The sequence below is a fragment of the Garra rufa genome, chromosome 19, assembly GCF_049309525.1.
Source record: "Garra rufa chromosome 19, GarRuf1.0, whole genome shotgun sequence".
Taxonomy (NCBI): Eukaryota; Metazoa; Chordata; class Actinopteri; order Cypriniformes; family Cyprinidae; genus Garra; species Garra rufa.
In genome coordinates, this window is record NC_133379.1 from 7,203,391 (window position 1) to 7,230,120 (window position 26,730).

The 26,730-nt window shown below is 36.5% G+C and overlaps 1 protein-coding gene across 1 annotated transcript; it reads right to left on the minus strand.

Annotated features, from left to right (window-relative positions):
• Nucleotides 1-26,403, minus strand: heatr6 (HEAT repeat containing 6). The gene is made up of 20 exons (XM_073824953.1): nt 26,110-26,403; nt 25,588-25,695; nt 22,396-22,536; nt 22,202-22,317; nt 21,992-22,106; nt 19,209-19,310; nt 18,922-19,065; nt 18,138-18,412; nt 16,249-16,426; nt 15,952-16,158; nt 14,791-14,890; nt 14,319-14,677; nt 14,108-14,230; nt 10,958-11,047; nt 10,738-10,872; nt 8,364-8,486; nt 8,083-8,207; nt 7,697-7,793; nt 5,894-6,098; nt 1-1,251 (listed from the first exon to the last, which is right to left on the minus strand). Exons 1-20 carry the CDS (start codon nt 26,401-26,403, stop codon nt 656-658), a joined length of 3,633 nt encoding a protein of 1,210 aa, XP_073681054.1. The 3' UTR covers nt 1-655.
• Between the last annotated feature and the right edge of the window lie 327 nt (nt 26,404-26,730).

Below are 26,730 nucleotides of genomic sequence, written 5' to 3' on the forward strand. Positions count from 1 at the left end.
TGCGAGAATGTTTTTTTATTTGTCCACAATCTGCAATTGTGTTTTTATTGGTTAAATCACTTTATGTGAAACTGGTTTCAAAGGAACAGCTCACCCAGAAATGTAAGTTTGCTAAAAATCTGCTCACCCTCAGGCCATCCAAGAAGTAGAAGAATTTGTTTCTTCTTTTTAAAAGATTTGGAGAAATTTAACATTTTGATATGAGGGGACAACAGGGGATGAAACTTTCCCTGGAGGAAGTTATGGATTATGGACTTATGGTTTAAAGTTAAAAATGACTTAATGACAGACTTGTTTATAACAAACATGCAAACATGCAGCAAGAGATTAATTGATAAACTAGCATCATGTGGAATGCTTTTATCAGCTGTTTGAACTCTCATTCTGACGGCACCCATTAACAACAGAGCAAAGCATCTCTCCAATCTGTTCATACAACGAAGCAAACTCTATATCTTGGATGGCCTAAAAGAGAGTAAATTTAAATTTATGAGTGAACTATTCCTTTAATACGAGGCTCGACAGGAATTTCTTTGATACTTTGAAATATATTTTAACATATACATTTTTTATAAAATCTAAAAGGCATTTGGACCTCAGACAGTCTTGCTGCATGGCTTCATTACAGCTGAACACATCTGTATTTCACTTTCACTTATTGAGTGCTGTCTGATTCTTTTACCTCCTCAAAGTTCCTCACTACATCCTCGAAGAAATTCACCACAGTCTTCAGATCCTCACTGCTGTCCAACACAGCCTCTTCCAGCTGTCCCTTCAGCCTGGTCAGCGTCTCGTTGAGCACCATCAAACCATCTTCAGGCACCGCGTGATCCCCAGCCTCCTCCCCTGCAGCTCCATCAACCCCAGCAACCAAAGTCACGCCCTTATTGCTAAGGTAGTGAACCAGAAAGCTTTGTAGCACTGGCCTGGATTGGTCAGTCAGTGATGACCTCAGCGCTGTAAGGTCATCAGGCTGGCATACGGACAGAAGGTGCAGAAGAGCATGGCAGAGTTGTGAGCGTAAGCTAGCACAGTAACGATATTCAAGGAAGTCCTCTGTTTCTTCGCTGTGTTCAAGGGCCTGAGCCAAGGCTTGCCAGACTTCGGCAAATTGGTGAGCGTCACCGTAGCGCTCTCGTGTTGATGGAATGGAAAGTGCAGCAGCAGATTTGATGCGTACTTTGAAGTTCTTGCAGGATGTGACAACGTAGGACAGGGCAGAGTAAGCTTCTTGAGACCAGACAGCAGAACCTGCAAGTGAAATGGTATGTGTGTTAAAGGGATAGTTCACCTAAAAATTAAAAAAAGGTCATTAACTACTCACTCTCATGTCATTACAAACGCTTCGTTCAACACAAATGAAGATATTTGTGATGAAATTCCAAAGCAAGGCAGTAAAGACATTGATTACATAAATCCATGTGACATCAGTGGCTCAACCATAATTTTATGCAAATACTTTTTGGAAGCAAAGAAAATAACAAAAATAACAACAACTATTTCTCCTCTTCGCACAAATTCATCAAGGTACTTGAGTTGAAGAGTAATGCATAAGAGAAGAAATTGTTGAATAAAGGTGTCATTTTTATTTTCTTTGCACACAAAAAGTGTTCTCGTAGCTTCAAAAAATTATAGTTGAACCACTGATATCACATGGACTGTTTTAAAAATGTCCTTACTACCTTTCTGGGCCTTGAACATGGTAGTTGCATCGCTGTTTATGCAGGGTCAGAAAGCTTTCGGATTTAATTAAATATATCTTCATTTGTGTTCTGAAGGTGAACGAAGGTCTTAAAGGTTTGGAGTAATTAATGACAGAATTTTTATTTTTGGGTGAACTATCCCTTTAAAAGAACACTCCACTTTTTTTGGAAATAGGCTCATTCTCCAACTTGAGTTTTACAGTTTTGAAATCCATTCAGCCGTTCTCCTGTTCTGGGGATATCACTTTTAGCATAGCTTAGCATAGATCATTGAATCCTATGTGACCAACACAGCATCGCATTCAAAAATGACCAACGAGTTTCGATATTTGTCCTATTGAAAACTTGACTCTTCTGTAGTTATACTGTGTACTAAGACCAGCGGAAAATGTAAAGCTGCGATTTTCTAGGCCGATAAGATTAGGAACTACACTCCCATTCCGGTGTAATAGTCAAGGAAGTTTGCTGCCGTTATATGGACGCAGCAGGCGCAGTAATATCACGCAGCACCTGAAGTTTGGTCACAAATTAAAAAAAACAGTCACATTGGCAGTTACCTTGCTGGGAACTAATTTCAGGCGCTGCGTGATATTACTGTGTCTGCTGCGTCCATATTGCGGCAGCAAACTTCCTTGACTATTACACCAGAATGGTAGTGTAGTTCCTAATCTTATCAGCCTAGAAAATCGCAGCTTTACATTTTCTGCCAGTCTTAGTACACGATATAATTACAGAGGAGTCAAGTTTTAAATAGGACAAATACCGAAACTCATTTTTGAAGGCGATGCTATTGGTCTAATAAGATTCAATGATCTATGCTAAGCTATGCTAAAAAAGATATCGCCAGAACAGGAGAACAGCTGAATGGATTTCAAAACGGTAAAAGTCAACTTATGAACTCGGGGGGAGTTGGAGAATGAGCCTACTTCCAAAAAAAGTGGAGTGTTCCTTTAAGCCCTTAAAAATTATTGTAATTACAAGATCCCAACTTTTAAAAAGCATTAATGTCCTTATAAACTCATAATTACAACTTGTAAACAACCTGAAGTTTTTGGAAGCTTTGACTTTGTTTGACCACTGTACCGCCTGACCACTGGCGAATCTTTTTGCCGCTGATAGTGTCACCACTTGCTATGTTTCCATCCAAAAAGTTGCAAATTTAACTTGTGCAAAATTAGAATCATCACATTTAAAAAAAAAAAAAAAAAAGTGAAAAAAGCTCCATTTACATCCAAAGACAATGACAATAAAATAGTCACATCCTGATAAAATTACTAGGGATGCACCAAAATGAAAATTCTTGGCTGAAGCCAAAGCCGAATGTATGAACTTATAGCCAAAAGGTGCTTTCTACAGTTTTGCCTGAGCATTTTTAACATTCTAGTAGACATTATAGCCTGCTAACAAACCACAATTTAACTTAAAATTAATAAGTTAGTAAAATATTATTTTTTTTGCAATTTTTAAGACCCTCTTGAATCAGGCATGTTTTTTAGTGTACAAATAAATGCAGCCTTGCTGAGCAAAGGAGAATGTTATAATAAATGTATTAATAGAGCTGTTGTAATGATTGTTATTATTTTTGTCTTACTTTTTTTATTTTACAGAGCAACAGTAAAATTCAAAGCTAACATTTATGAATGCTGACTTTTATTTTGGCGGAAACCCGCAAGAACTCCTCAGTACTACTTTATGCTAAAAGCAGCAGATTTATGAATGATTCTCATTACCCTGTTTCAGCGCAGATTTTCCTTGTGCTTTGGACATTGAACCCTGGCTAAGGAGCTTGTGTTAGAATAAATATAATTTGTGCGTGTATTAGACAACATTCTTTAGTTTATTTACTAATGGTTTAAGGCCATTTCACGATTTCAGTCTTCATACAGTAACCAACCACCTCTTTGATATGCGATGCGTTTCTCAACAGTCTCTTGCTGTCGGTGCTTGTAATGATTTTTGCGTCTTTCTCTGACAGTTTTAATTGCTTCCACACTGCCGACATGTTTGCTGCATTAGTGCGCACCTCTATTTGATTGTATCACATCATTGTTCGGTATAATTTATTCAGCCTTCTCGCTTATTATTGCTATTTTCGGACGAATAATTTTGTTTGCCGAACATTCGGGGCATCCTTAAAAACTACTTAGCCAAATAAACCCATCCCTAAATCTTTATGATATTTTGATCTCTAGATGGCGACAAACAACAGCTAAAGTAACTTTAGTATTCACACAAATGCACACATACATAGGGTTGTCACGATACCATAAAAATGACTTACGATACTATACCAGCTGAAGTATCACGATACCAAGTAGTATCACAATACCATGCAGTATTCTGTTAATTTAAAATTCAAATCTACAAAATGAATAAAAAAATTCATTAATAAAAAGATGTAAATGAAAACAGGCAAGATTTTTCTCTGAATACTTCACTAATGTGAATAAATGACTGGCTATTGTTATCCATGAAATCATGTCAACAAAAGTCATCTGAGCACTGCACAGAAGCTTCATAGAGTGACATTTAGATGTGGTATTTATGCATTTAGACTGTACTTATAATTGCATAAATAATGTTATAAGATAAATGTTTTAAATACAAAACTCTGAATATAGAAATATGTTGGAAAAGAATGGAACATGACGGGAAACTTAAAACCGCCAGCAGATGGCAGCAGTGTTCATGATTGAATCACTGAGTTGTTCAAACGATTCTTTCAAAACGGCTGAATCATTCAGGGGTGAATCAAATGACTCGTTTTTATGAATGGCTTAGTGAATCAGTGATTCGCCCAAACTAACGCGAATTCAGATTCGAACACAGAAACGAAACTAAAACATCTTGCTCGTGTCTTATTGCTGAACTGTCACGGGCATTTTTGCTGCCATATCTTAAAATTTCCAAGTTATATATATATAATGATTGATAAGAACCAAGGTCAAAACCACTATGTTAATTAATGGAATTGCATTCGTGATCGCAAAGATGCTTCCAGAAACAAATTATTACACATGTTCTAAAAGTGGGCAAATTAATAAAAATATGAAAATTCTGTCTAGTAAAATATTTTGATGTTTAATAATTGATTCTTGGGTTGATATTTTTTAAATAACATTAGACAGTCGTCTGAATCAGACCCTCTCTTCTGAAACTGCAGCGTGAACAAGGACGTGCGCGTGCAGCTTCTCATTTCAAACTGAACTAAAGCATGGTGAAACACTGAATAGCATATAAAGCCTATACACTGCTTGTACTACACAAAGCACAGCAGAAAGACATTTTGGCAGTCAACTTGTAATGTTTCTGCTGGCGTGCATGAACGTTTTAAACAGTGTTCCTGCCGTGCATACAACATATCTTATGGTGCTACCGTTTGGACGATACTACCGTTTCAAAAATGCAATGGCACCGCGGGTATTTGTAAGCTTTAGTATCGCGATACTACCGTAGTACCGGTATACCGTGCAACCCTACACATACAGCTTTAGATTTTCAAAGTTTGACAAACACTACAAACTTCGCCCAGTGTCTGTGCTATTTCTCTCAAGAAATTATGAACCTTTTCAACATGTGTTGTCCATTGTGGTTATATCTCCAGTAGTTCGTTTTTGTTATTGTTCTGTCTCTTGCGTTTCTTTTTGTTTGTTTGTCAAACAACAGCCCAGTCCAGTGTTGCCACCTTGTGAACCAAATAATTATTGTGAAAAAATTAATGCGCATATGTGAGCCGAGCGAACAGACTATATAGTGCTAGAAAACTGGGAGTGCCAAGAATAAGCACATACTACACTAAGGACGACACATCATGTGTACACTTGATATTTACATCATGTGTACACACAATGATAAAGATTTTTTTGTAATCTAGTTTAAAAAGTAGTTTTGAAAAAACTTTTATTGTAAATGTCAAATTATTTTTGACATTTATACTTTTTAACCTTGATACAGTCATTAAAGTCATGAGGGTCTTCTCCATGATACCATTTCTTATTTTATGTTTTTGTTATGACTTTAAGGGGACAAATATTATTGAACAGTATTATTATTAAACAGTACAACATTATGTTTTTTTCTTTTTAAGAACTATTAATTTTCTCTTCATTATTTTAACAGGACAGCTGCATCAACCTGATTTTTATTATTTTTTTATGAAATAAACCAAAAAAATATAAATGTTCCCTCACCCAGAGGCAGGTTGTGATTTCTGAAAGCATTTCCCAGTGCATAGCAGGCGTTCCAGCGCACTTTCATGGTTGCATCTCCTCTAACTGTCTCTATCAGAGCCCTCATTGACTCCAGCAGAGGCTGCTCAAACACAGGCTTTCCCAGGTGCACCGGCTGCAGGAAGTGAAGCAGATTCCCAAGTGCACGAACAGCATTGCTTTTTACCTGCAACACAGAAAACCTTCATCAAGCTTGGAGTTCATTATCACTTGACACATTATGAAAAGGCAGCTTTTGTTTCTGCCTTTACTGAGGATGTACCATTATTCAAATTCTGATTGATAAGCTAAACTATTTTAATGTTATGGCCAACAACATTATATATGGATAGATGCACAAGGAACTGAAATATGTTAATGATAATTAGCAAAGTTCTATTTTCAAATGATGTTATTAAAGTGTTATTACAGAGAATGCAGTCTTCAAGAAATGGTGCTTATAAAAGGTTACATCAGATTTTTAAGACATTGTGAATAGACAGAAATGTCCACAGTTCAATATGTTTTTTAAGATACGATTTATACATCAATAAATAAGCTTTCCTTTGATGTATGTATGATGTATTGATTTGTTAGGATAGGACAATATTTAGTCAAGATACAACTATTTGAAAATCTGGGGGAAAAAATGCAAAAAAAATCAAAATATTGAGAAAATTGTCTTTAAAGTTGTCCAAATGAAGTTCTTAGCAATGCATATTATTACTAAAAAATAAGTTTTGATATATTTATGACAGGGAATTTACAAAATATCTTCATGGAACATGATTTTTACTTGCAAAAAAGAAAAATCAATTATTTTCACCCATACAATGTATTTTTGGCTACTGCTACAAATATACTTGTGCTACTTAAGACTGGTTTTGTGGTCCAAGGTCACAAATATAAACTACTGTTGAAAAGTTTTGGTTCGGTAATATTTAGAAAGCAATTAATACTTTTATTTAAGAAGAATGACATTTATAAAGTCATTTAAAGACATTTATCATATCAAAAAAATATTTCATATAAATGCGGTTCATTTGTACTTGGTATGAATCAATGAATTGAAAAATATATCAAGTTTCCAAACTGTGATGATAACAAATTACAATTGCTATGTGAGCACAGTTGAGTGTGTGCCTGTGTGTGAGTATTTATGCAAGTAACATTCAGTAAAATTAAGAAATAAAGTGTAATTTCATTGATAATATTAAATATAGTTTAAAATAATGAATAAACTTTTAGGTGGAATTTAGAATTTTCTGTAACACTTTATAATAACTACACGCTATGAACCATTAGTTAAACATTAGTAAATAGTCAATTCATCAGTTATAAAGCATTATCCCCACATTAATAGACAGTAGTGAGCAGTTTATAAATGCAGCTATGAATGTTCAGTTCCTGATTTTTAAGCACATCTATAATGATCAATTAATCCTTTCTAAATTAGGTTTTATATTATTAACAGACAAGTTATTTAGAGTTTTCAGAGATTCTGTAACTAAATTATTAATAAACTTTAAATGCACATTTCTACATATTATTTAGACACACAATGCTTTATTAACACTTATTCTTACTGTAATTCATGATTAATTCAGGTGGGTATAAAACATTTAGTAGTTGTCAGTTATCTATTTTTGTGAGCTCATCTAAAGTGAAGACTATTTATGTCTTGTAAAACTTTTACAAAGCAGATTTATTATAGTTATTATAAAGTGTTACCAAATTTTCTGACATGTAATAAGCTTCAAGCATCAGTAACAAAAAGATACTCACCCTGTCTTTATCTCCGGAAGCTTTAGTGGCAGATCTCAGCATGTTCAGCAGCAACATATCAGAGAACTCCTCCTGAAACTCCAGTCCCACTGACTGCCTGAGGACAACAGATGAGCAAAGGAAAACCATCAGTATACTAGATCAGTGGTTTTCAATCCTGGTCCTGGGGACCCACTGCTCTGCACATTTTGTATGTCTCCCTTATCTGACACACTCAGTTCAGCGCATGCATCTCTCTCCTAACGACATGACAATCTGAATCAGGTGTGTTAAACGAGGAAGACACACAAAATGTGCAGAGCAGTGGGTCCCCAGGACCAGGACTGAAAACCACTGTACTAGATCAATGTATCACACACAGAGATGCGTTCATCTGTCATTCTTACATGTTGACAATGAGCGTGTCGGTGAGGTTGCCTAGTGACCAGGCTGCCTTTGCACGAACATTGGGTGAGCGGTCTTCTAGAGCGGTGAGGATGGCATTAGCCGTGTCTGCCACAAACATCACATCCTGTGGTAAAAAAAACAGCAAAATTAGTAAAGATAAATAAGTGCTGAGTACTTTTCTAGGTGGATGAAGGTGGATTTAAGCTATAAATCAAATGCGTACATTCTTTAGAAATTAAAAGTGAAGCTATTTCAATATATGATAAGCCTGATCCTGTACCTCTCTTAGGCAGGGAAAGAGGATGTATACACCTAGAGCTCTCACTGCTGCTGCCTTTACCAGTGAGTTTTCGCTGTACGTCAGACCCAGCAGTATTGTGATACACAGCATCTGCGTCTTATCCTGAAAGGATCCAAAAGAATATTACATGTGAAAACTAGGGATGCACTGAAATAAAAAAAATTCTTGGCCGAAGCCGAACAAAATTACACACCGGGCCGAAGGCTGATAACTGAACATGGTTTTTCACTGTATTTTGCTATTTTTTCACCATTGCATAAATTAAATAGCCAATATTTGGTTTTTACAGTTTTGCCTTGCTTTTCTAAGAATTACAAAACATTTATTTAACACTGATTTTTAATACTCTATTAGACATAGCCTACCAACAAACTTAAAATTAATAAGCAAGTAAAATAATATTCTTTGGCCATTTTTAAGACCCCTTCTTGAATCAGGCATGTGTTTTTAATGTACAAATAAATGCAGCCTTGCTGAGCAAAGGAGAATGTTATAATAAATGTATTAATAGAGCTGTTGTAACGATTGTTTTGATTATTTTTGTCTTACTTTTTTTTTTTTTTTTACAGAACAGTAAAATTACAATACTAACATTTATGAATGTTGACTTGTATTCTGGTGGAAACCCGCAAGAAGACCTCAGTACTACATTTTTGCTGACAGCAGCAGATTTATGAATGATTCTCATCACGCAGATTTCCCTTGCGCTTTGGACATTGAACTCTGGCTAACAAGCTTGTGCAGAGCTGTCAGAATAAAAACAATTTGTGTGTGTATTAGACAACATAACATTCTCAGGCCTGATAGTGGAAAAAATTCCTGAGCCTGAACTTTTTTTTCCCTTGCCCCCCGAGGTGAGTGGGGTGGAGGTACTATGTATGCGACGCACTTTTAACACATAACTTGTTGGTTCAGTTCAGTCAGATAAAGGTTTTTTTTTTTTTTACAAAAAAAGCTTATAGATTGGCATTTCAGCCTTTATCCCATTAAAATGAATAAATCAAGTATATAATGCATAACATTTATTTAAAACAATGTCCTAATTGTTTAGATTTTTAGAAAGCACATTAACTTCTTTCACATTTACAACTCTGTGTTTGCATAAAAAACATTGGTCGAGATTTGCAATAATCTGACCAAAAACGTGCAAATTAATTCTATGTCACGAGGGGGCGCTTTAGGAGCGATGAAATATTACGGTTTCCCTAAGAATGGCTGAAAGCAAAGCAGCATTAACGCTGTTTTATCAGTCATGAAATGAAAATGCCAACGACACGTTTCTGAGGACAGTCGCTTCCCTTCAGATACATTCATATAAAGACAACAGTGCCGCGTTTTGACTTTGAAAGTGCAGTGAGCATATTTATTCAATGAAATCATTGCCTCTTAAAGTTTAATCCAGCTCTATCGCGATTCTCGTCTTTCCGTCCCCAACTGTAAGACCTCTTAAAATAATTAATCCTCTTCTTTTACTATTTAAAATATTTACCACTTTTTATGGCCTTAAATTTGATACAACTAAATTGAGTTTTAAGGACCCCATGAGCCCTCTACTTCAGGATAGCCCGTCGGGCAGCCGGTCAAATAATGTTGGTAGCCCGACTGGAAAACCCAATAGCTCCGGGACGTCGGGCTAGCGATTTTGCGAGCCCTGTAAATATGCCTTTATCGAAATCCTTAATGTCTTCCCCTGGCTTCATAAACATATCCATGAATTACGGTTTGAGTTGCCAGTAGGAGACAATTGTACAGTATGGGAGCTAAAAACACCTTCGCGCATGGAGCATTGCCTTAACCTGTATCAATCTATTTGACAAAGACACAAGGCCCGCCCCTTCCCTACTTCTGATTGGCTCATCGGCTAGAATGTGACTTGTTTGAGTCGTTGAGCGTCAAGCTGCTCTCTGACCTGCACATCTCAGAGAAATGACAGATCAATATCCGCGAACCTGATTTTTTTTTTTCCCGCAGCCACAGTACGCCGGAAATCCGGCGTGGTGCCGGAACGCTATCACCCCTGCATTCTGTAGTTTATCTACCAATGGTTTAAGGCCATTTCACGATTTCAGTCATCATACAGTAACCAGCAACAACCAGCCCTTTCTCTTCTCATGGAAGACATGCGATGTGATACTAAACAGGCATGTGCTGTCAGTGCTTGTAATGATTTTTGCATCTTTCTCGGACAGTTTTAAATGCTTCCACACTGCCGACATGTTTTCTGCATTAGTGCGCGCCTTTATTTGATCACGTTATTGTTCGGTATAATTTATTCAGCCTTTACGTTGATTCGGACAAACACCAAACATTCGGTGCATCCCTAGTGAAAACTCAAGAGGTCAAACACACTCACAGGCAGCTGGCTGAAAGCTTGTGGTAAGATGGAGGAGAGGGTGTCGCACGCGCTGGTCTGTAGGGTTGGATGCTGCTCGTTCTGTAAGGCGCTGATCAGTGGACCACCCAAGACCTCTGACCAGAACTCAACCACCTGAAAAGGGCAAAAGCACAGAATTAGATCAATATCATGATGTTTGAATTTAGTTTTGTACCACCTCACATGCCCCGTTTTTTACCTGACACACTGACACACATTTGGCACTTGGTGGAGTGTTGGCATCAGCTCTGTACTGCTGGATAATACCTGTTCCCAGTTCTTCCAGAAGCTTGTAAAATACACAGAACTTGTTAAACAGACAGTTTATGAAAATATTATAGGCGCTTGCCAATGCTGGTGTCTTTGCTATGATTCTAGGTAGTTGCTTAGGTGTTCTGAGTGGTTCACACCAAGCCCAATAAATGTAGAGATAACTGTAGTTATATGCGAGTTTTAATAATCATTCTAATTCTGTGAGAACAGGTTATTCCCCATAACAACTATAATGATAATGACAGAGGAATTATATCATTAGAATCCCTTTCAAGGATTATGTGACACTGAAGACTGGAGTAATGATGCTGAAATGTAGCTTTGATCACGGGAATAAATTACATTTTTAAAATATATTCAAATAGAAAGCAGTTATTTTAAAAAAATATTTCACAATATTACTGCTTTTGCTGTATTTTGGAAGAGAAATCTTCCAAGAAAAATCTTAGTGTTCAAAAACGTTTGACTGGTAGTGTATATTTTCACAACTTTAACTTTTTGTTTATTAAACTGTTGTATAAAATCAGTATCACATTTGCAATCATGCAGATATTCTGGGAAAAAAAACAGCACTCTTACAAGTGTGTAACAATATAAAGATATTTGTATCAGCATCTACATCTACATCTACATCAATGGATGATAATTCATTTATGATTCATGATGATTATTATAAGCACGCACTGGAGTTATGTCGCCAGCCATTGCTTGAGCTCTTTAAAAGTCGAGTGCATTCTGATTGGCTAAAATGTTTTTATCGTTCATGAGCAGGAAAAAATAGTTCTGAAAGTGATTTCAAAAAACATTGTTCCAGTGTGTCTTTGTAGTTACAGCTGTGGCATGGATTGTTTCCCCCCATCTCATGGAATTAGAATGATTATTAAAACTTAATAGCAATAGTAATCATTATTGTAATCATCCTCAGTTTGAATGGCCTTCAAGATGTACAATCTGAGGTATCATTCCTACAGCACAAATAGTCCAGGACAAGTTACATGCTCAAGATTAAGACTAAAGGCCTGCTTACACTAAGACAAATTTGTGGCGCGACAACCATTTTAATCTGAACTACTGTTACAATGTCTGCTCAGACCAACAAACATTTAAATTACTGCTTTTCCATAAGCGCCACCTACTAACACAGAGAGAGAATTTAAATTTTCTTCAAGCCCATCTGGCGTTTTTTAATAATTGGTCTGAAAACACAAATTGCATGGAAAACCTAAATTTCCATTGTGAAAATTCCTGTTGGTGCGAACAGACCTCGTTCGTGCATTATTAGGCACGTTGATATTCTGGTCATAATTTTTTTTTCAAGCACATTTTGCCAAATTCCAAACCACATCTATTTTAATAACTACTATTAATTTTGTATTTAATCATTTATAAGTGATATATAATTGTCCATGAAGGCTTGAAGTGAAAAACTTCTTATATTTAGGTGTGCATAATTATATAATTAAATTTTCTTTTACAGATAAAATGAGCCAAAAAAGATATATCACTGAAACTGAAAATCAAAAATTATGAAATGCCCATGAGAAGGATGCAATACTAATTCAATACTAGAATTTGCAAAGTTAAGACATGACCGCTGGACAGCGAAAAGCTCACTGGGTCAGCACCATCAGAAATAAACAGATGGAGAAGAAAAGACACGTTAACTGCAAAATAATTAAGAATTAAGGTGAAGAATTGAGAGTGAAACCATCAGGAAGCAATTAGTCTCCAGCACCACCATTTTCCAAAACTGCAACCTACCTGGAGTATCCAGAAGTACAAGGTGTCAGATTCTCAGAGACTTTTCTTGGGTGAAAAAATCCTAAAAAATGACCCCAACTTAATAAGAATAACATGTTAATAAAAGTGTTTTGAAATACATATGTGACCCTGGACCACAAAACCAGTCTTAAGTCGCTGGGGTATATTTGTAGCAATAGCCAAAAATACATTGTATGGGTCAAAATTATTTATTTTTCTTTTATGCCAAAAATCATTACGAAATTAAGTAAAGATCATGTTCCATGAAGATTTTTTGTAAAATTCCTACTATAAATATATCAAAATGTAATTTTTGATTAGTAAAATGCATTGTTAAGAACCTAATTTGGACAACTTTAAAGGTGATTTTCTCAGTATTTTGATTTTTTTGCATCCTCAGATTCCAGATTTCAAACAGATGTATCTCGGCCAAATATTGTCCTATCCTAACGAACCATACATCAATAGAAAGCTTATTTATTGAGCTTTTATATGATGTATACACCTCAGTTTTGTAAAATTTTACCTTATGACTGGTTTTGTGGTCCAGGGTCACATATAGGCTTTAGTCATATAAATGACTCTTGAAGGACCAGGATGTGATGCTGGTCCTTCAAGAGTCACTCTCAACTCACCTGTCCATAAAAACAGTCCTGATGTATTTCACAACACTTTCAGCATGCTATTCTTATAAAGTGAAGATAATTTTCAGAATTTTTTACCCAAGCAAAATTTCTGAGAACCTGACACATTGCACTTCTGGATACTCCGGGTAGGTTGCCGTTCTGTAAAATGGTAGTGCTAAAGACTAAATGATTCCTGAGGGTTTCACACCTCAATCTTCACCTTAATTCTTAATTATTGTGCAGTTATCATGTCTCTCTTATTCTCCACCTGTTTTTTCTGACTGTGCTGACCAAATGAGCATTTCGCTGTCCAATGGCCATGCCTTAAATTTGCAAATTCTGGTATTGCATTAGTATTGCATCCTTCTCATGAACATTTAATCATTTCTGATTTATTTATTTTTTTCTGTAAAAGAAAACATACCTAATAATTATGCACACCTAAATATAAAAAGTTTTTCACTTCCAGCATTCATGGACAATTATATATCACTTATAACCAATTAAATACAAAATCAATAGTAGTTATTAAGATTGATGTGGTTTGGAATAGGTAAAATGTGCTTGAAAAAAAAAAAAAAAAAGGCCAGAATATCAACGTGCCTAATAATTATGCACACACTTTAGTGATGTTTGCCAGAGCAAGCACCAATGAGACAGGAAATGACAAAGACATAAAGATCCAATACTTTAGCGCCATGAAGTTGCACAGAAGGTTCTTGTTCGGTAAGACAGCGAGCACTGAGTTGCCCCAACTCCAACAGAGACGTCTGAGCCAATGAGAAGTAACCCTTCACAAGATGAGCCAAAACCTGAAATAAACCCCACACAATCAAATAAAGTCTAACATTTCAGGATGCTCAAAAGCTGTGGTTGCATCTTCACAAACAGACCACTCACCTGCAGGGCTTCAAGTCGGACGGGTGAAGGTTCCAGCGATGCTCCACTAGACCCGCCGGCGTCACTATCCGAGTAGAGTTCCTCACGAGGCTGAGTGACCAGGCTCATGCACAGCTGCAAAAGCCAGCACGGCCCCTCCGGAGCCCCCTCAACTCCACCTCCAGGAGATGAGGCCTCTCCGTCCCTCCGAGCGGGATGTCTCCAGTTGTGAGAGAGCTCCTGTGGGGTGCTAATGCCGGGGGTGCTGAGGCCGGATGTAGATACAGGCTGCTGAAGGAGAAGCTGGATCTCTGGAAGGGGGGCTTGTGTTGAGACTACCGCACCAAAGAGGGTGAGACTGGACACACGGACGTTCACATCTACCATGGGAGGAGGAGACACAATGGTGAATGCTCGAATTAGCAGAATTTTTAGAACTTGGCAATCAGACCAAGTTTTCAACAACTGAAAAGTGTACAAATTGTAATAGTACCTCTGTGGCGCACATATGGACGGATCTGTTTCCACAGTGGGCTCAACAGGCCTGGTCTGAGACGATTATAGGGCACGTTGGATACTAGATGGGCAAGGCACTGAAAGACAAAATACAAAAATAGTGTTCACAAACAGATTTATTAACAGCTTGCACCAGTGCAAACACTTTTTTGGTATTAAAAAAACTACTGTCAGGATTTACTCAAGGCAAATTTAGCATTCACTAAAAATCTATCAAGAGCAGCGCAAATTAGCACCTGCTTTAATATATGCTTTTTTTAGGTGTTAAATAATGGCGCAAATATCAGTAATTTGACAAGCGCAAACCTTAGTAAATCGCACTCTATGATTAATTTTAAAATGCGTGGACACAGTTATTTTTTAGGTTGCCTTTTTGCAAATACATTCGTAGAAGTTCCCCTTTCAGACGCAACATTTATGGGAGGAAAGTTTAAAGTTTTTTAAAGTTTATCTTTTACAAAAAAATAAATAAATACATTTTCAAAACTAAATCTGGCCATTAAAAATCAAAGTCCATCAAAACATGTTTCAGACTATGGCATAAGGGCCATGAAGTAGGAATTTTGCTTTTGTTCTTCTCAAAATTTTCTCTGTTGAAATATGTAATGTTTCTATGCATGTTTTAATTTTGGTTGTAGTTTTAGAAACTTCAGTTTATTATCTTAACCAAAGCTTTATTTCCAATATTTTTAAGTTAGGTTATTCATCTAATATTTATATTTAATTTTTTTTATTTGTAACCCTGGACCACAAAACCAGTCTTAAATAGCATGGGTATCTTTGTAGCAATAGCCAAAAATACACTGTATGGATCAAAATGATCATTTGTTCTTTTATGACAAAAATCATTAGGATATTAAGTAAAGATCATGTTCCATAAAGATTTTTTGTAAATTTCCTACCATACACATATCAAAACTTCTTTGATAAGTAATATCCTAAACCATACATCAGTGGAAAGCTTATTTTTTCAGCTTTCAAATGACGTATAAATCTCAACTTAAAAAAATTTACCCTTTTGACTGGTTTCGAGGCCTAGGGTCACATTTTATCTTTATTTTAGCCGTCAAAAAAGATTTGTAATAGTTTTAGTTGTAATAAATAATAAGAACACTGGTGTGAGTGTGTGTTCTATTACCTTCAAGACTTGTGTGAGTGTCTGACAGGACGACTCTGCTACGAGCGCTAGCAGCAAGCAGCGGTGCAGCTCTCTGACACTGGCAGCTAATGTGGCTGAAAAGGGAGTGAAGGCCTGGCGGGGTACACTGGTGTCTTCAGCGGTGGAGAGGAACTGGCGTGAACCTTCTAGAAGAGCAGACAGAACCTGCAGAGAGCCTGCCCGTACCTAGAAGCAAATGTGGTATGTCAAATGTCAAACAGGGTATATTTATCTCAGGTCAGAAAATAAATGGCCAACAGTGGACTTGTATTTTACCTTTGGAGAGGGGTCCTTTAGGGCAATGGTCAGGAGGGTAAGAGGAGGAGGGCCTCCAATCCCAGGAGCATCCGGAACAAAGGAAGACCAGTAGCCATAAAGGATTCGTTTCTCAACACACTTGACCACAGCCAGGAAACACTGAAGCGCACTCTGCCGCACACGTGCTTGATACAACCTAGATGAGACGGCAGCCAAAACAAACACATTTATATTTTAAACCATTACAACAAAGTGCAATTAGTTCTCTTTACAAAAAAAAAAATAGATTAGCTAATTAACTTTTTACGTAACAATTATATTTCAGTGAAAATTTACAGAAATATTTGATGTAGCATTTTTAGCTAAATACCCAATAATTTATTGTACAATATACAATATCATCATGGTGCAAAATATTTAGAAAGGACAGATTTATTGTTTTAACATTATTAGTTAGTTATATATAATTACTATTAAAATTAGGTTAAGGAGTAGTTTAAAGTATAATTTAAAATGTTAAAAAGTAGAAATGCACCATTAGTTATTGGACACTTAAGTCATGCACAAAACCCTTAATATTTATGATAACGATAATAATTAAGATTAATAATACTGATAATCATGAACTATTAATTTTTTAAACATTAAAATATGCATGACTAAAACAAATTACACTCTTAAATTAAATTATAATTATTGTACAATAAACACTATTTAGAACAGTACATTTTTTGTTTTTAAAGAAGTCTCTTCTGCCCACCAAGCCTGCATTTATTTGATCCAAAGCACAGCAAAAGCAGTAATGTTGTTAAATATTTTGACTATTCAAAATAACTGCTTTCTATTTGAATACATTTTAAAATGTGATTTCTGTGATCAAAGCTACATTTTCAGCATCATTACTCCAGTCTTTAGTGTCACATGATCCTTCAGAAATCATTCTAATATGCTGATTTGCTCTTTAAGAAACCTTTATTATTATTATTAATAAATTAATAAAATAAATAAAATAATTAAGTACATTTTTTCAGGATTCTTTGATGAATAGAAAGATCCAAATATCAGCATTTATCTGAAATAAAAAACTTTTGTAACACATGGTTACAGATATTAATACTTTTATTTAGCAAGGATGCTTTAAGTTGACGATAAAGACATTTAGAATGTTACAAAAGATAAACGCTGTTCTTCTGAACGTTCTATTCATCAAAAGAAAATTCTAGCTATTTTCAACATAATAATAATAATAATACATTTTTTTTAGCGGCAAATCAGAATATTAGAATGATTCCTGAAGGATCGCGTGACTGGAGTAATGATGCAAAAAATTCAGCTTTGAAATAACAGGAAAAAATTACATTTTAAAAAACATTCAAATAAAAAGCGGTTATTTTAAATAGTACAAATATTTGCTGTTTTTGCTGTACTTTGGATCAAATAAACACAGGCTTTGTGATCAGAAAGAGAATTCTTTAAAAAAAACATTAAAAATCTTGTCTGACTGGTAGTGTACAATAACAATCAGACAAAATATGCATAATGCATAGGTTTTTGCTGTTGTAATATAAACACTATTTTGTTTTATAATTACAGTTGCAGTTGTGTTGGAGAAAAAAAACAGTATCAGTTACTGAACATTTGTGCAAAAAGTGAATATAACAAAGATAATTCATAATAAAAAAACAAAACTCGATCTCTATGTATCTCTACACACACATATACATATACATATACATATATATATATATACATATATATATATATATATATATATATATATATATATATATATATATATATATATATAGGTTTATGTGTCTTTCCTAGGTCATTTACCACCTGTCAACGTTTTTTTGACCTAATAATGTAAGAAAGCTTTCCTTGAATTAACAGTCTGAGGGTCAAACCTGAGTTTAGACTGCATTCCTCCCTCAGGGTCAGAGAATTCTGAGTCAGAGCTCCCTTTCTTCCAGGAAGGGTAGAATTGTGGAGTCGCTCCTGATGGGGACGTCACACTAGTGGACTGCGAGCCAAGTGTCCAACTAGTTTGATCCACGCCACCTCCTCTAGTTTTAAGAGGCCCAGAGATGTGGTCACCCTCTCCCTCCTCTTCATCCTTCTTTCCCTCGGGTCCAGCTTTTTTCCCTTTCCCACGAGACTTGCGCTTCTTGTTCTGTTGGGACTGAAGTACAAGTACAAGACTTTTTTTTCCCACTGGGGATAATCAAATTATAGCCTTGATTTTACAACATCCTTTATACTTGTATTTCCAACACATGCATTTACAGTCCAACCAAAAATTATTCAATTTTTTATATTTATATAATTTTTTATATTTCTTTACTAGTGGGTACAGGACACTATAGTTCATTTACGTAAGTGAAGATAGCAAAATAAAATAAACTGTGACGTATTATACCAAAAAATTTGTCATACTGTGCACTACCGGTAAAACTGATAAAAATTTTGGGATCAAAAATTTGATATGACCATGTATTGTTACATATTTTTCTATCAAAGTTATCTGATATTATCAAGATGAATTTGTTCTGACACAGTTTAACTCAAGTTCTTGTCATATTTTATTACCATTTTCTAAACTATAACAAATAAACTGATAATGTGAGCAAAAGTTGAAGGTGTCTGAATACATTTTGGTTTGACTGTATATGAAATGTTCTGGCCACCTACCCCAACTGTTTTTTTCTGTGCAGTTGTGTCTTGTGAAGGTTCAGGTTTTGCAGCCGGTATAGCCTCATACTGAGGGAGAGGAGCTGGGTACAACACCTGTGGCATTTCCACACTTATTCCTGGCAGCCCGTAGAACATGAATCTCTGCCAAAGACACAGTGACAAAATTATCAATTATCATAATGCACTTAGCTCCCTCCCACTTACCAGTTCAGCTTTGTTTTCGAACTGTATAATCAATCTGTAAATCTACAGCTATAAAAACAATAATAGAACAGTATGAATACCTTGAGAACAGCCATTAAGGTGCCCAGATCCTGGTTCGGAACAGATTTCCATTTTCCACCATTGAGAAAATACTGCATTCCCTTCAGAGCACTCTGTAATAACTGAAACAAACAATGGGAAATGTTTACAGTACATAAACAAAACAAATTGTGAATAACTAACAGTTTGATAGTACTTCACTCTTAATTAAAAGGAACAGTTCACCCAAAAATGAAAATTTGGTGATAATGCAGTAAATGGGTGCCATCAGAATGAGAGTCCAAACAGCTGGTAAAAAACATCACAATAATTCACAAGTGACCCACATGACTCCATGCACTTAACTTTCACTTCACAAGAAATTAACTGATGGACTGGAGTTTTTTCGATTATTTGTAGATTTTTGTGATGTTTGGTCCCACTTTATATATTAGGTGGCTTTAACTACTTACATCAAAAAATATGAACAATGTAATTGTGTTCATATGGTATTGCAAAACACTTCTGGACATAGATATGATTAGGGACAGGTTTGGTGGTATGGGTAGGTTTAAATACAATGTAAAAACATGTCCAGTCTAGCCCAAAATTATTCATACCCCTGGCAAATTCTGACTTAAAGTTACTTTTATTCAACCAGCAAGTTTTTTTTTCGATCGGAAATGACACAGGCTTCTCCCAAAAGATAATAAGACGATGTACAAAAGGCATCATTGTGGAAAAAAAAATTCTCAGCTTTTATTTACATTTGAACAAAAAGTGGCATTTCCAAAATTATTCATACCCTTCTCAATAATCAATAGAAAAGCCTTTATTGGCTATTACAGCAATCAAATGCTTTCTATAATTGCTGACCAGCTTTTTGCATGTCTCCACTGGTATTTTTGCCCATTCATCTTTAGCGACGAGCTCTAACTCTTTCAGGTTGGAGGGTCTCCTTGCCATCACCCTGATCTTTAGCTCCCTCCACAGATTCTCAATTGGATTTAAGTCAGGACTCTGGCTGGGCCACTGCAAGACGTTAATGTTTTTGTCTGCTAACCATTTCTTCACCACTTTTGCTGTGTGTTTTGGGTTGTTGTGTTGAAATGTCCACTTGTTGATGTTGTTGTTGAGAATTTTGATGTATTGCTCCTTATTCATTGTGGCGTTTATTGTGATTAGGTTCCCTGGTCCACCGGCTTAAAGAAACCCTAAAACAAGCCAAGCAGGCTTTTGTGTGCCTTATCTGGAGAAGTGGTGTCCTCCTTGGTCTGTGTCCGTGGAACCCAGCAGTGTGCAGTGTCCGTTGGACTGTCTGCCTTGAGATGTTGCCACCAGCAGAGCCCAGATTCATCAGGATGGCCATTTGATTGTCTCAAATTTATAATTTAAATATAAGTACATTAAATAGTAGTTTAGGGCACCAGCTGTTTTTATCAGCTGTTCGACAGCACCAATTCACTGCAGTGGATCCATTGGTGAGCAAGCGATGTTCTCCAGATTTCGCTAAATCTGTTCTGAAGAAGAAGCAAGCTCATTTACACCTTAGATGGCCTGAAGGTGAGAACATTTTTTTTGTATAATTTTAGGTGAACTATTACTTTAAAGGTTGTATCAGCGATTTCAAGCCTGAAACATAAAGTGTCACATTTAGCTGAACTTTCTTCACGATCCACGTCTCTGTGGTCAGCCTAGGGTCCGAGATATGGCAAAAAAAACAATCAGTGCTACCAACCATTCCACAGAAAAACAAACAGTGTTCCAACCAATCACCGTCAGGGGGTTGGTGTTGTGGACTTTCCCTCTGCCTCCCTCACATCCCTGCACCAGTACAAAAGTCCACAACACCCTGACGGTGATTGGTTGGAACACTGTTTGTTTTTCTGTGGAATGGTTGGTAGCACTGATTGTTTTTTTTGGCATATCTCGAACCCTAGGCTAGTCTCGCGTAGCCAGACCTTCAGACTGACGGCTGAAGGTCGCGAATTCATGGCAGCTTTAATTGGCCAAGGCCCACCCATAAGGCCGTTTGACCGACATGTCAAACAGCCAATCACAGTTCGTTTCGTTCAGCGTCACGTTTCGGTGCATGGAAATGCCTCAACAACAGACTGGCGTGCAACAAGTCAGTCACTGAAATAACCAGTTAAATAAGAAGAGGGAGAACAAGCAGTAAGTCAGTAATTTGTTCGCGAACATCGCAAATGTGTATAACCACAATGGCATCTGCATAAGCACCTTTTAGCAAAACGGCGAGTAAATCAGTCTGCGCTTTGTTTCCCGGAGGACCGAAAGCAAACGCGACACTCGCGTCTCCCGGAAATCCGATCAAATTCTACTAATCACAAACATGACGACTTCGACATTCCTGAAGTGTTTCCAGTTAAGTCTACCATATGCATCAGACGTTTAGCCAACGTTCCGTGGGCGTGACGTCTGAGGCTGAGACTAACCCTAGGCTGACCACAGACACACGTTTTTTTTACAGCCAATTTATGGGGCAGGCAGCGAGCGGATCGTGAAGAAAGTGACTGTGACACTTTATGTTTCAGCCTAGAATCGCTGATACAACTTTTTGCGGTGCGGTCACATTTATCATTGTTATGAGAAAACTCATGGGTCATTTTAATTGGAATCTATATGATTGCGAATTTCATTTGAGCTTGATAAACGTTCCCCAATGCAAATTTTGCTCAAGTTTAAGCTGGTTGTGAAAATTCATGCTGACCAATAGAAAGCTACTTTGCTTGAAAGTGACATTGGTGTGTCACTTATGAAAATCTTGACTTATGGTAGCATCAGATAAACATGCAGTACTGACTGAACAGAAGACAATGTCCTCCACATCAGGTGGTTTGGGGGTCTGTAGTGTCCGCAGGAGGATTCCATAGCATACACCTTTATATGGCTCCTCTAAATATGGCTGACCAGGAACACTAGTACACAAAAAAATACATTTAACTCTGTAAGTGCCATTCTCACCAAGGATTCATGACATAATTTCATTACAAAGATACTGTACATGGCTCACCTGAGACAAAGATTTGCTATGCAATGCACGGCAGAACGACGCAACTCTATGTCAGGCTGGCTGGGGTCACCGTAGTTTACCAGAATACCATTTAGTCCAAGGAGCTCTGGAAGATGCTGGAGAGGATTCAAAATCAAGAGGATTAGATTATAAACAATATAAAGTGTGGGAGTTGCCAGATCTGTAATTCTTACCCTGTTACATTTGGATCCATTGCCGTACACTAGTGACGAGAGGGCAAGCAACACTTCCGGGTGAGTCCATGAGTTGCATGTGCGCAAAGCACGTGAGCAGTATGATACCAGAACATCAAGCGTATGCTCATCCACTATTACCTGTAAGTAGTAACATCAAGTACAGTTGAAGTCAAAAGTTTACATACACATTGCAGAATCTGCAAAATGTTAATTATTTTACCAAAATAAGAGGGATCATACAAAATGCATGTTTTCTTATTTCGTACTGACCTGAATTAGATATTTCACAAGGAAGACATTTACATATAGTCCTAAAGACAAAATAATAGTTGAATTTATACAAATTACCTAGTTCAAAAGTTTACCTACGCTTGATTCTTAATACTGTGTTAATACCTGAATGACCCACAGCTGTGTTTTGTTGGGTTTTTTTTTGTCCCTTGTTTGTCCTGAACAGTTAAACCACCTGCTGTTCTTCAGAAAAATCCTTAAGGTTCCACAAATTCTTCAGTTTTTTAGCATCTTTGTGTATTTGAACCCTTTCCAGCAATTACTGTATGATTTTGAGTTCCAACTTTTCACACTGAGGACAACTGAGAGACTCATATGCAACTATTACAGAAGGTTCAAATGCTCACTGAAGTTTCAGAACGAAAAACAATGCATTAAGATTGGGGGTGTAAACTTTTAAACAGAATGGAGATGTGTACATTTTTCTTTTTTTGCCTAAATATAATATTTTTTCCATTTAGTACTGCCCTTCAGAAGCTACAGAAGAAACTTACATGTTTCCAGAGGATAAAATAAGTTAAATTTACCCTGATCTCAATGCATCGCTTTTCTTTCTGGAGCATCAGTGAGCGTTTGAACCTTCTGTAATAGCTGCATATGAGTCCCTCAGTTGTCCTCAGTGTGTAAAGATGAATCTCAGTCATACATTCATTGTTGAAAAGGGTTTAAAAAGACAAATATTCAAAAAGAAAACAAAAAAATCTGTGGGACTTTTCTAAAGAGAACAGCAAGCAGTTCAGGACAAACAAGGGATTCATGAACAACTATCACTAAACAAAAAAACAGCTGTGGATTATTCAGGTATCAACACAGTATTAAGAATCAAGTGTATGTAAACTTTTGAACGGGGTCATTTTTATAAATTCAACTATTATTTCCTCTATATGTAAACGTCTTTTATCTGAAATCTTTTATTCAGGTCAGTACTAAATAGTAAATTGCATGCATTTTTTATGATCTCTCTTATTTTTGGTAAAATACTTAATATTTTGCCAATTCTGCAAGGTGTATCTAAACTTTATATCCAACAACTGTATGTATCAATACAAATATTTATGCCTCTTGATAAGAATGCATATGCATATTCAATACAGGCCCGTAGCCAGGGGGGGTTCGGGTGGTTCGAACGAACCACCCCATATTGCCAAAGGTCCATAATTTAAATACATTTTTTTTTTTTTATAAATGAGTGTTCTTTTAAATAACGACATTGAATTAGTGTAAAAGCTTTATTTATTAAAGATGTCATAAATTTGGGCAAGGAAAGACAAGAATCGCATTATGGATTAAATGCGATAGTCATTTAAAGCATGCCACACGGACCGTTTATACTGTATCCGCTCAGATCACAGCAGCGGAGCGCAAATTCACTAAAGCAGACGCGTTTACTAGCGAGCACTAAACAGCGCTGTAAGATCCACAATGAAGCGCTTGAATTTAATAAAAGAACACAAATGACTTTGCGACTTAAACAGGCGAAACAGCGCTGACAAACAGGAGAAACACTGTGCGCGACGATACAGTCAGAATCATTTACCATGTAGCCTTTTTATTTTACACTAACTGTACCATGGTATTGCGGTAGAAATGCGGAATATTATATTAATGTAGACATGTATTAACTGTAAAGAAGTAATGTAATATAAGTATAGTATCTATAGCATTTGTGCATTTATACTAAATTTATTTAGACCACTGTTCTTTATACAAATACATAGAAAATATGTGGGCTAGTTAATTTTTATACCATGGTGTTAAGGTGCTATAGGCCTATGTGTGTGTTTTTACTGGTTATCATGTATGCTACTAGCAAGGGTTCATTTTAATAACTCAAACAGTCAGAATAATTACATTTCACCATAAAAAAATGAGCTTTGTTACAATTTTTACAGATGTTATTGTTTTTTATGAACATTATCTGAGCTGTAAATCATGATAGAGGTTTAATATTTTACTAGACATTGCTTTATCCCACGCATTCAATATTAATTCTATTTCTGCAGGTCTTAAAAAAGGAAACAAAAAGCCTTAATTTTGATTTTAAAAATCCTGCAGATACCATGTGGGCCTATATAGTTAAACAAAATTCCTTTCTTGATATTTGTGTTTTGAAAAGGAGGGCACTGCATAGGGCCCAGAGGTTGAAAGGGGCCCAGAAAACTCAGTGCAGGGGTGTAGCATGGGTCAAGGAAGAACACGGTACTTTCTGACTAGAGGCAGTTCTGGACCCTTTTTAGATTGTCATCAACTTTTTTATTATTCTTGTTCAATTTGCACAGTGAACATAGTTGTAGCTCTTATTTTTGAACTCTCAAAATGCACCAAATTAATGGATTTACCTGTAAAATGTATAAAATTTTCTCCAGGGGGGCATGCCCCCGGACCCCCCTAGAGGGATGCACATTCACCCACCATTGTCTCTCGAAATCTTACATGACCATGCTGTGGGCCCTCAAGCAACACCATTACCCCCTGATGTTTTGGCTCAAGCCAAGTTTTTTATTTAAATCCTACAAACACAAACTCAATTAGAAGTGTGTCAGTATAAAGGATCTGTGCATTTTTTGCATTAACAATGTCAGTTGTGGCTCTTTATTAATTGCTTTAGGTATTTGTGTATATTTACTGAATAAGGTAGTACATGATCTTGGTAAGTTTGACCTCATTGTAGTAAATATGTTTGGTGCATCAAAAATCATGCTTATTAAGATACCAACAGACATGCTAATCCAGCACAAACATGCATGAGAAGTCACCAAAATGAAGTAGGCGGTTTGAACCTCATAATTAAATACAAAATGGGTGGGAACTGAAAAAGGTCCACTTTTTGAAAAAAAGAACCCCCCCCTTCTGCTAGGCTGGCTACGGGCCTGCAATATATGGCCATACTGTAAGTACCTGTAGCTGGTTTAGAAGTTGATGAATCAGCTGGCACAGTTTGATGAAAAGATGCTCTTGGCTGAGAGGAACCAGACGGCTTGCATGTATAAGCATCTCACACACAACCTATGAAAGATAACAGGTAGTCATTAAAAAGCTATATTACACAACCACTACCACAGAATTATGCCCTCTCACAGACTTAGGATCTGCCTTATTAAGATTCTTGGATTATTTATTGATTATTATTACTTTATATTTATATATTAATTGTTACATGTGCACGTTTGGCCTGTTGTATAGTGATACATTTGGTAATAATAATAAAAAAGGTTGTATCTCAAAACCTAATGACACGGTTATCTAAGCAGTGTGTGTGGTTGTCAAAGACGTGTACCATCACTAGATTCAGGCAGATATGAAGTATTCCATTGGAGCTTTAGATCCCACGCCCAAACCTGTTGTCTAGGAAGTAACCTACTTGGTTTTGGAAGGCTGACAGCTTGACAGCTAAAGAAAACAGCATAAATCTGCCCATACCTCTGCATGAATGTTGTCATGATTGCCGCTGCTGTAGTTTTCTGAGATGAGCTGGTCGAACAGTAAATTGAGCTCAGTTTTCAAAGTCGCGCTGTCAGACGGTCTCAGTGATCTGAGTTTATTAAAGCAGCGACTGATCTGATCCTGCGCCTGCGCGGAACCATCGAGCTCATGCTGTGCCTTTGATAGAGGGGCAAACCTTGATGTCTCGGGTGAGGCGGACTGAAATCCCTGTGTGTTGCGATTTGAAGGAAAACTTAAGCTCGAATCAAAAAACGTTACCTTACCGGCCATCTTTACAGGGGCAAAATAGCGGCTTTACTATGGTAACCAGGAACTACGTCCGAGGTCAACCGGAAATGCTCGTTTTTAAATTAAAAGTATTTTATTTTGTTCATTTTTTGTCAGTTCTTTTAAATTAATTCGAAATCATTAACAGCATTTTGAGTAAGTTTCAAAAAGTGTGGCTCTTAATAAAATTAAAGTGCCTTTGGGTAACGTTATGACATGAACTGAATCACTTATTTTGGTCATGTCATGATTTTGGTGTTTTTGTCAAATTAAAGATTTTGCCAGACTTTTCTTTATAAATGAGAAATGTTATATTTGGGTATTTTGACT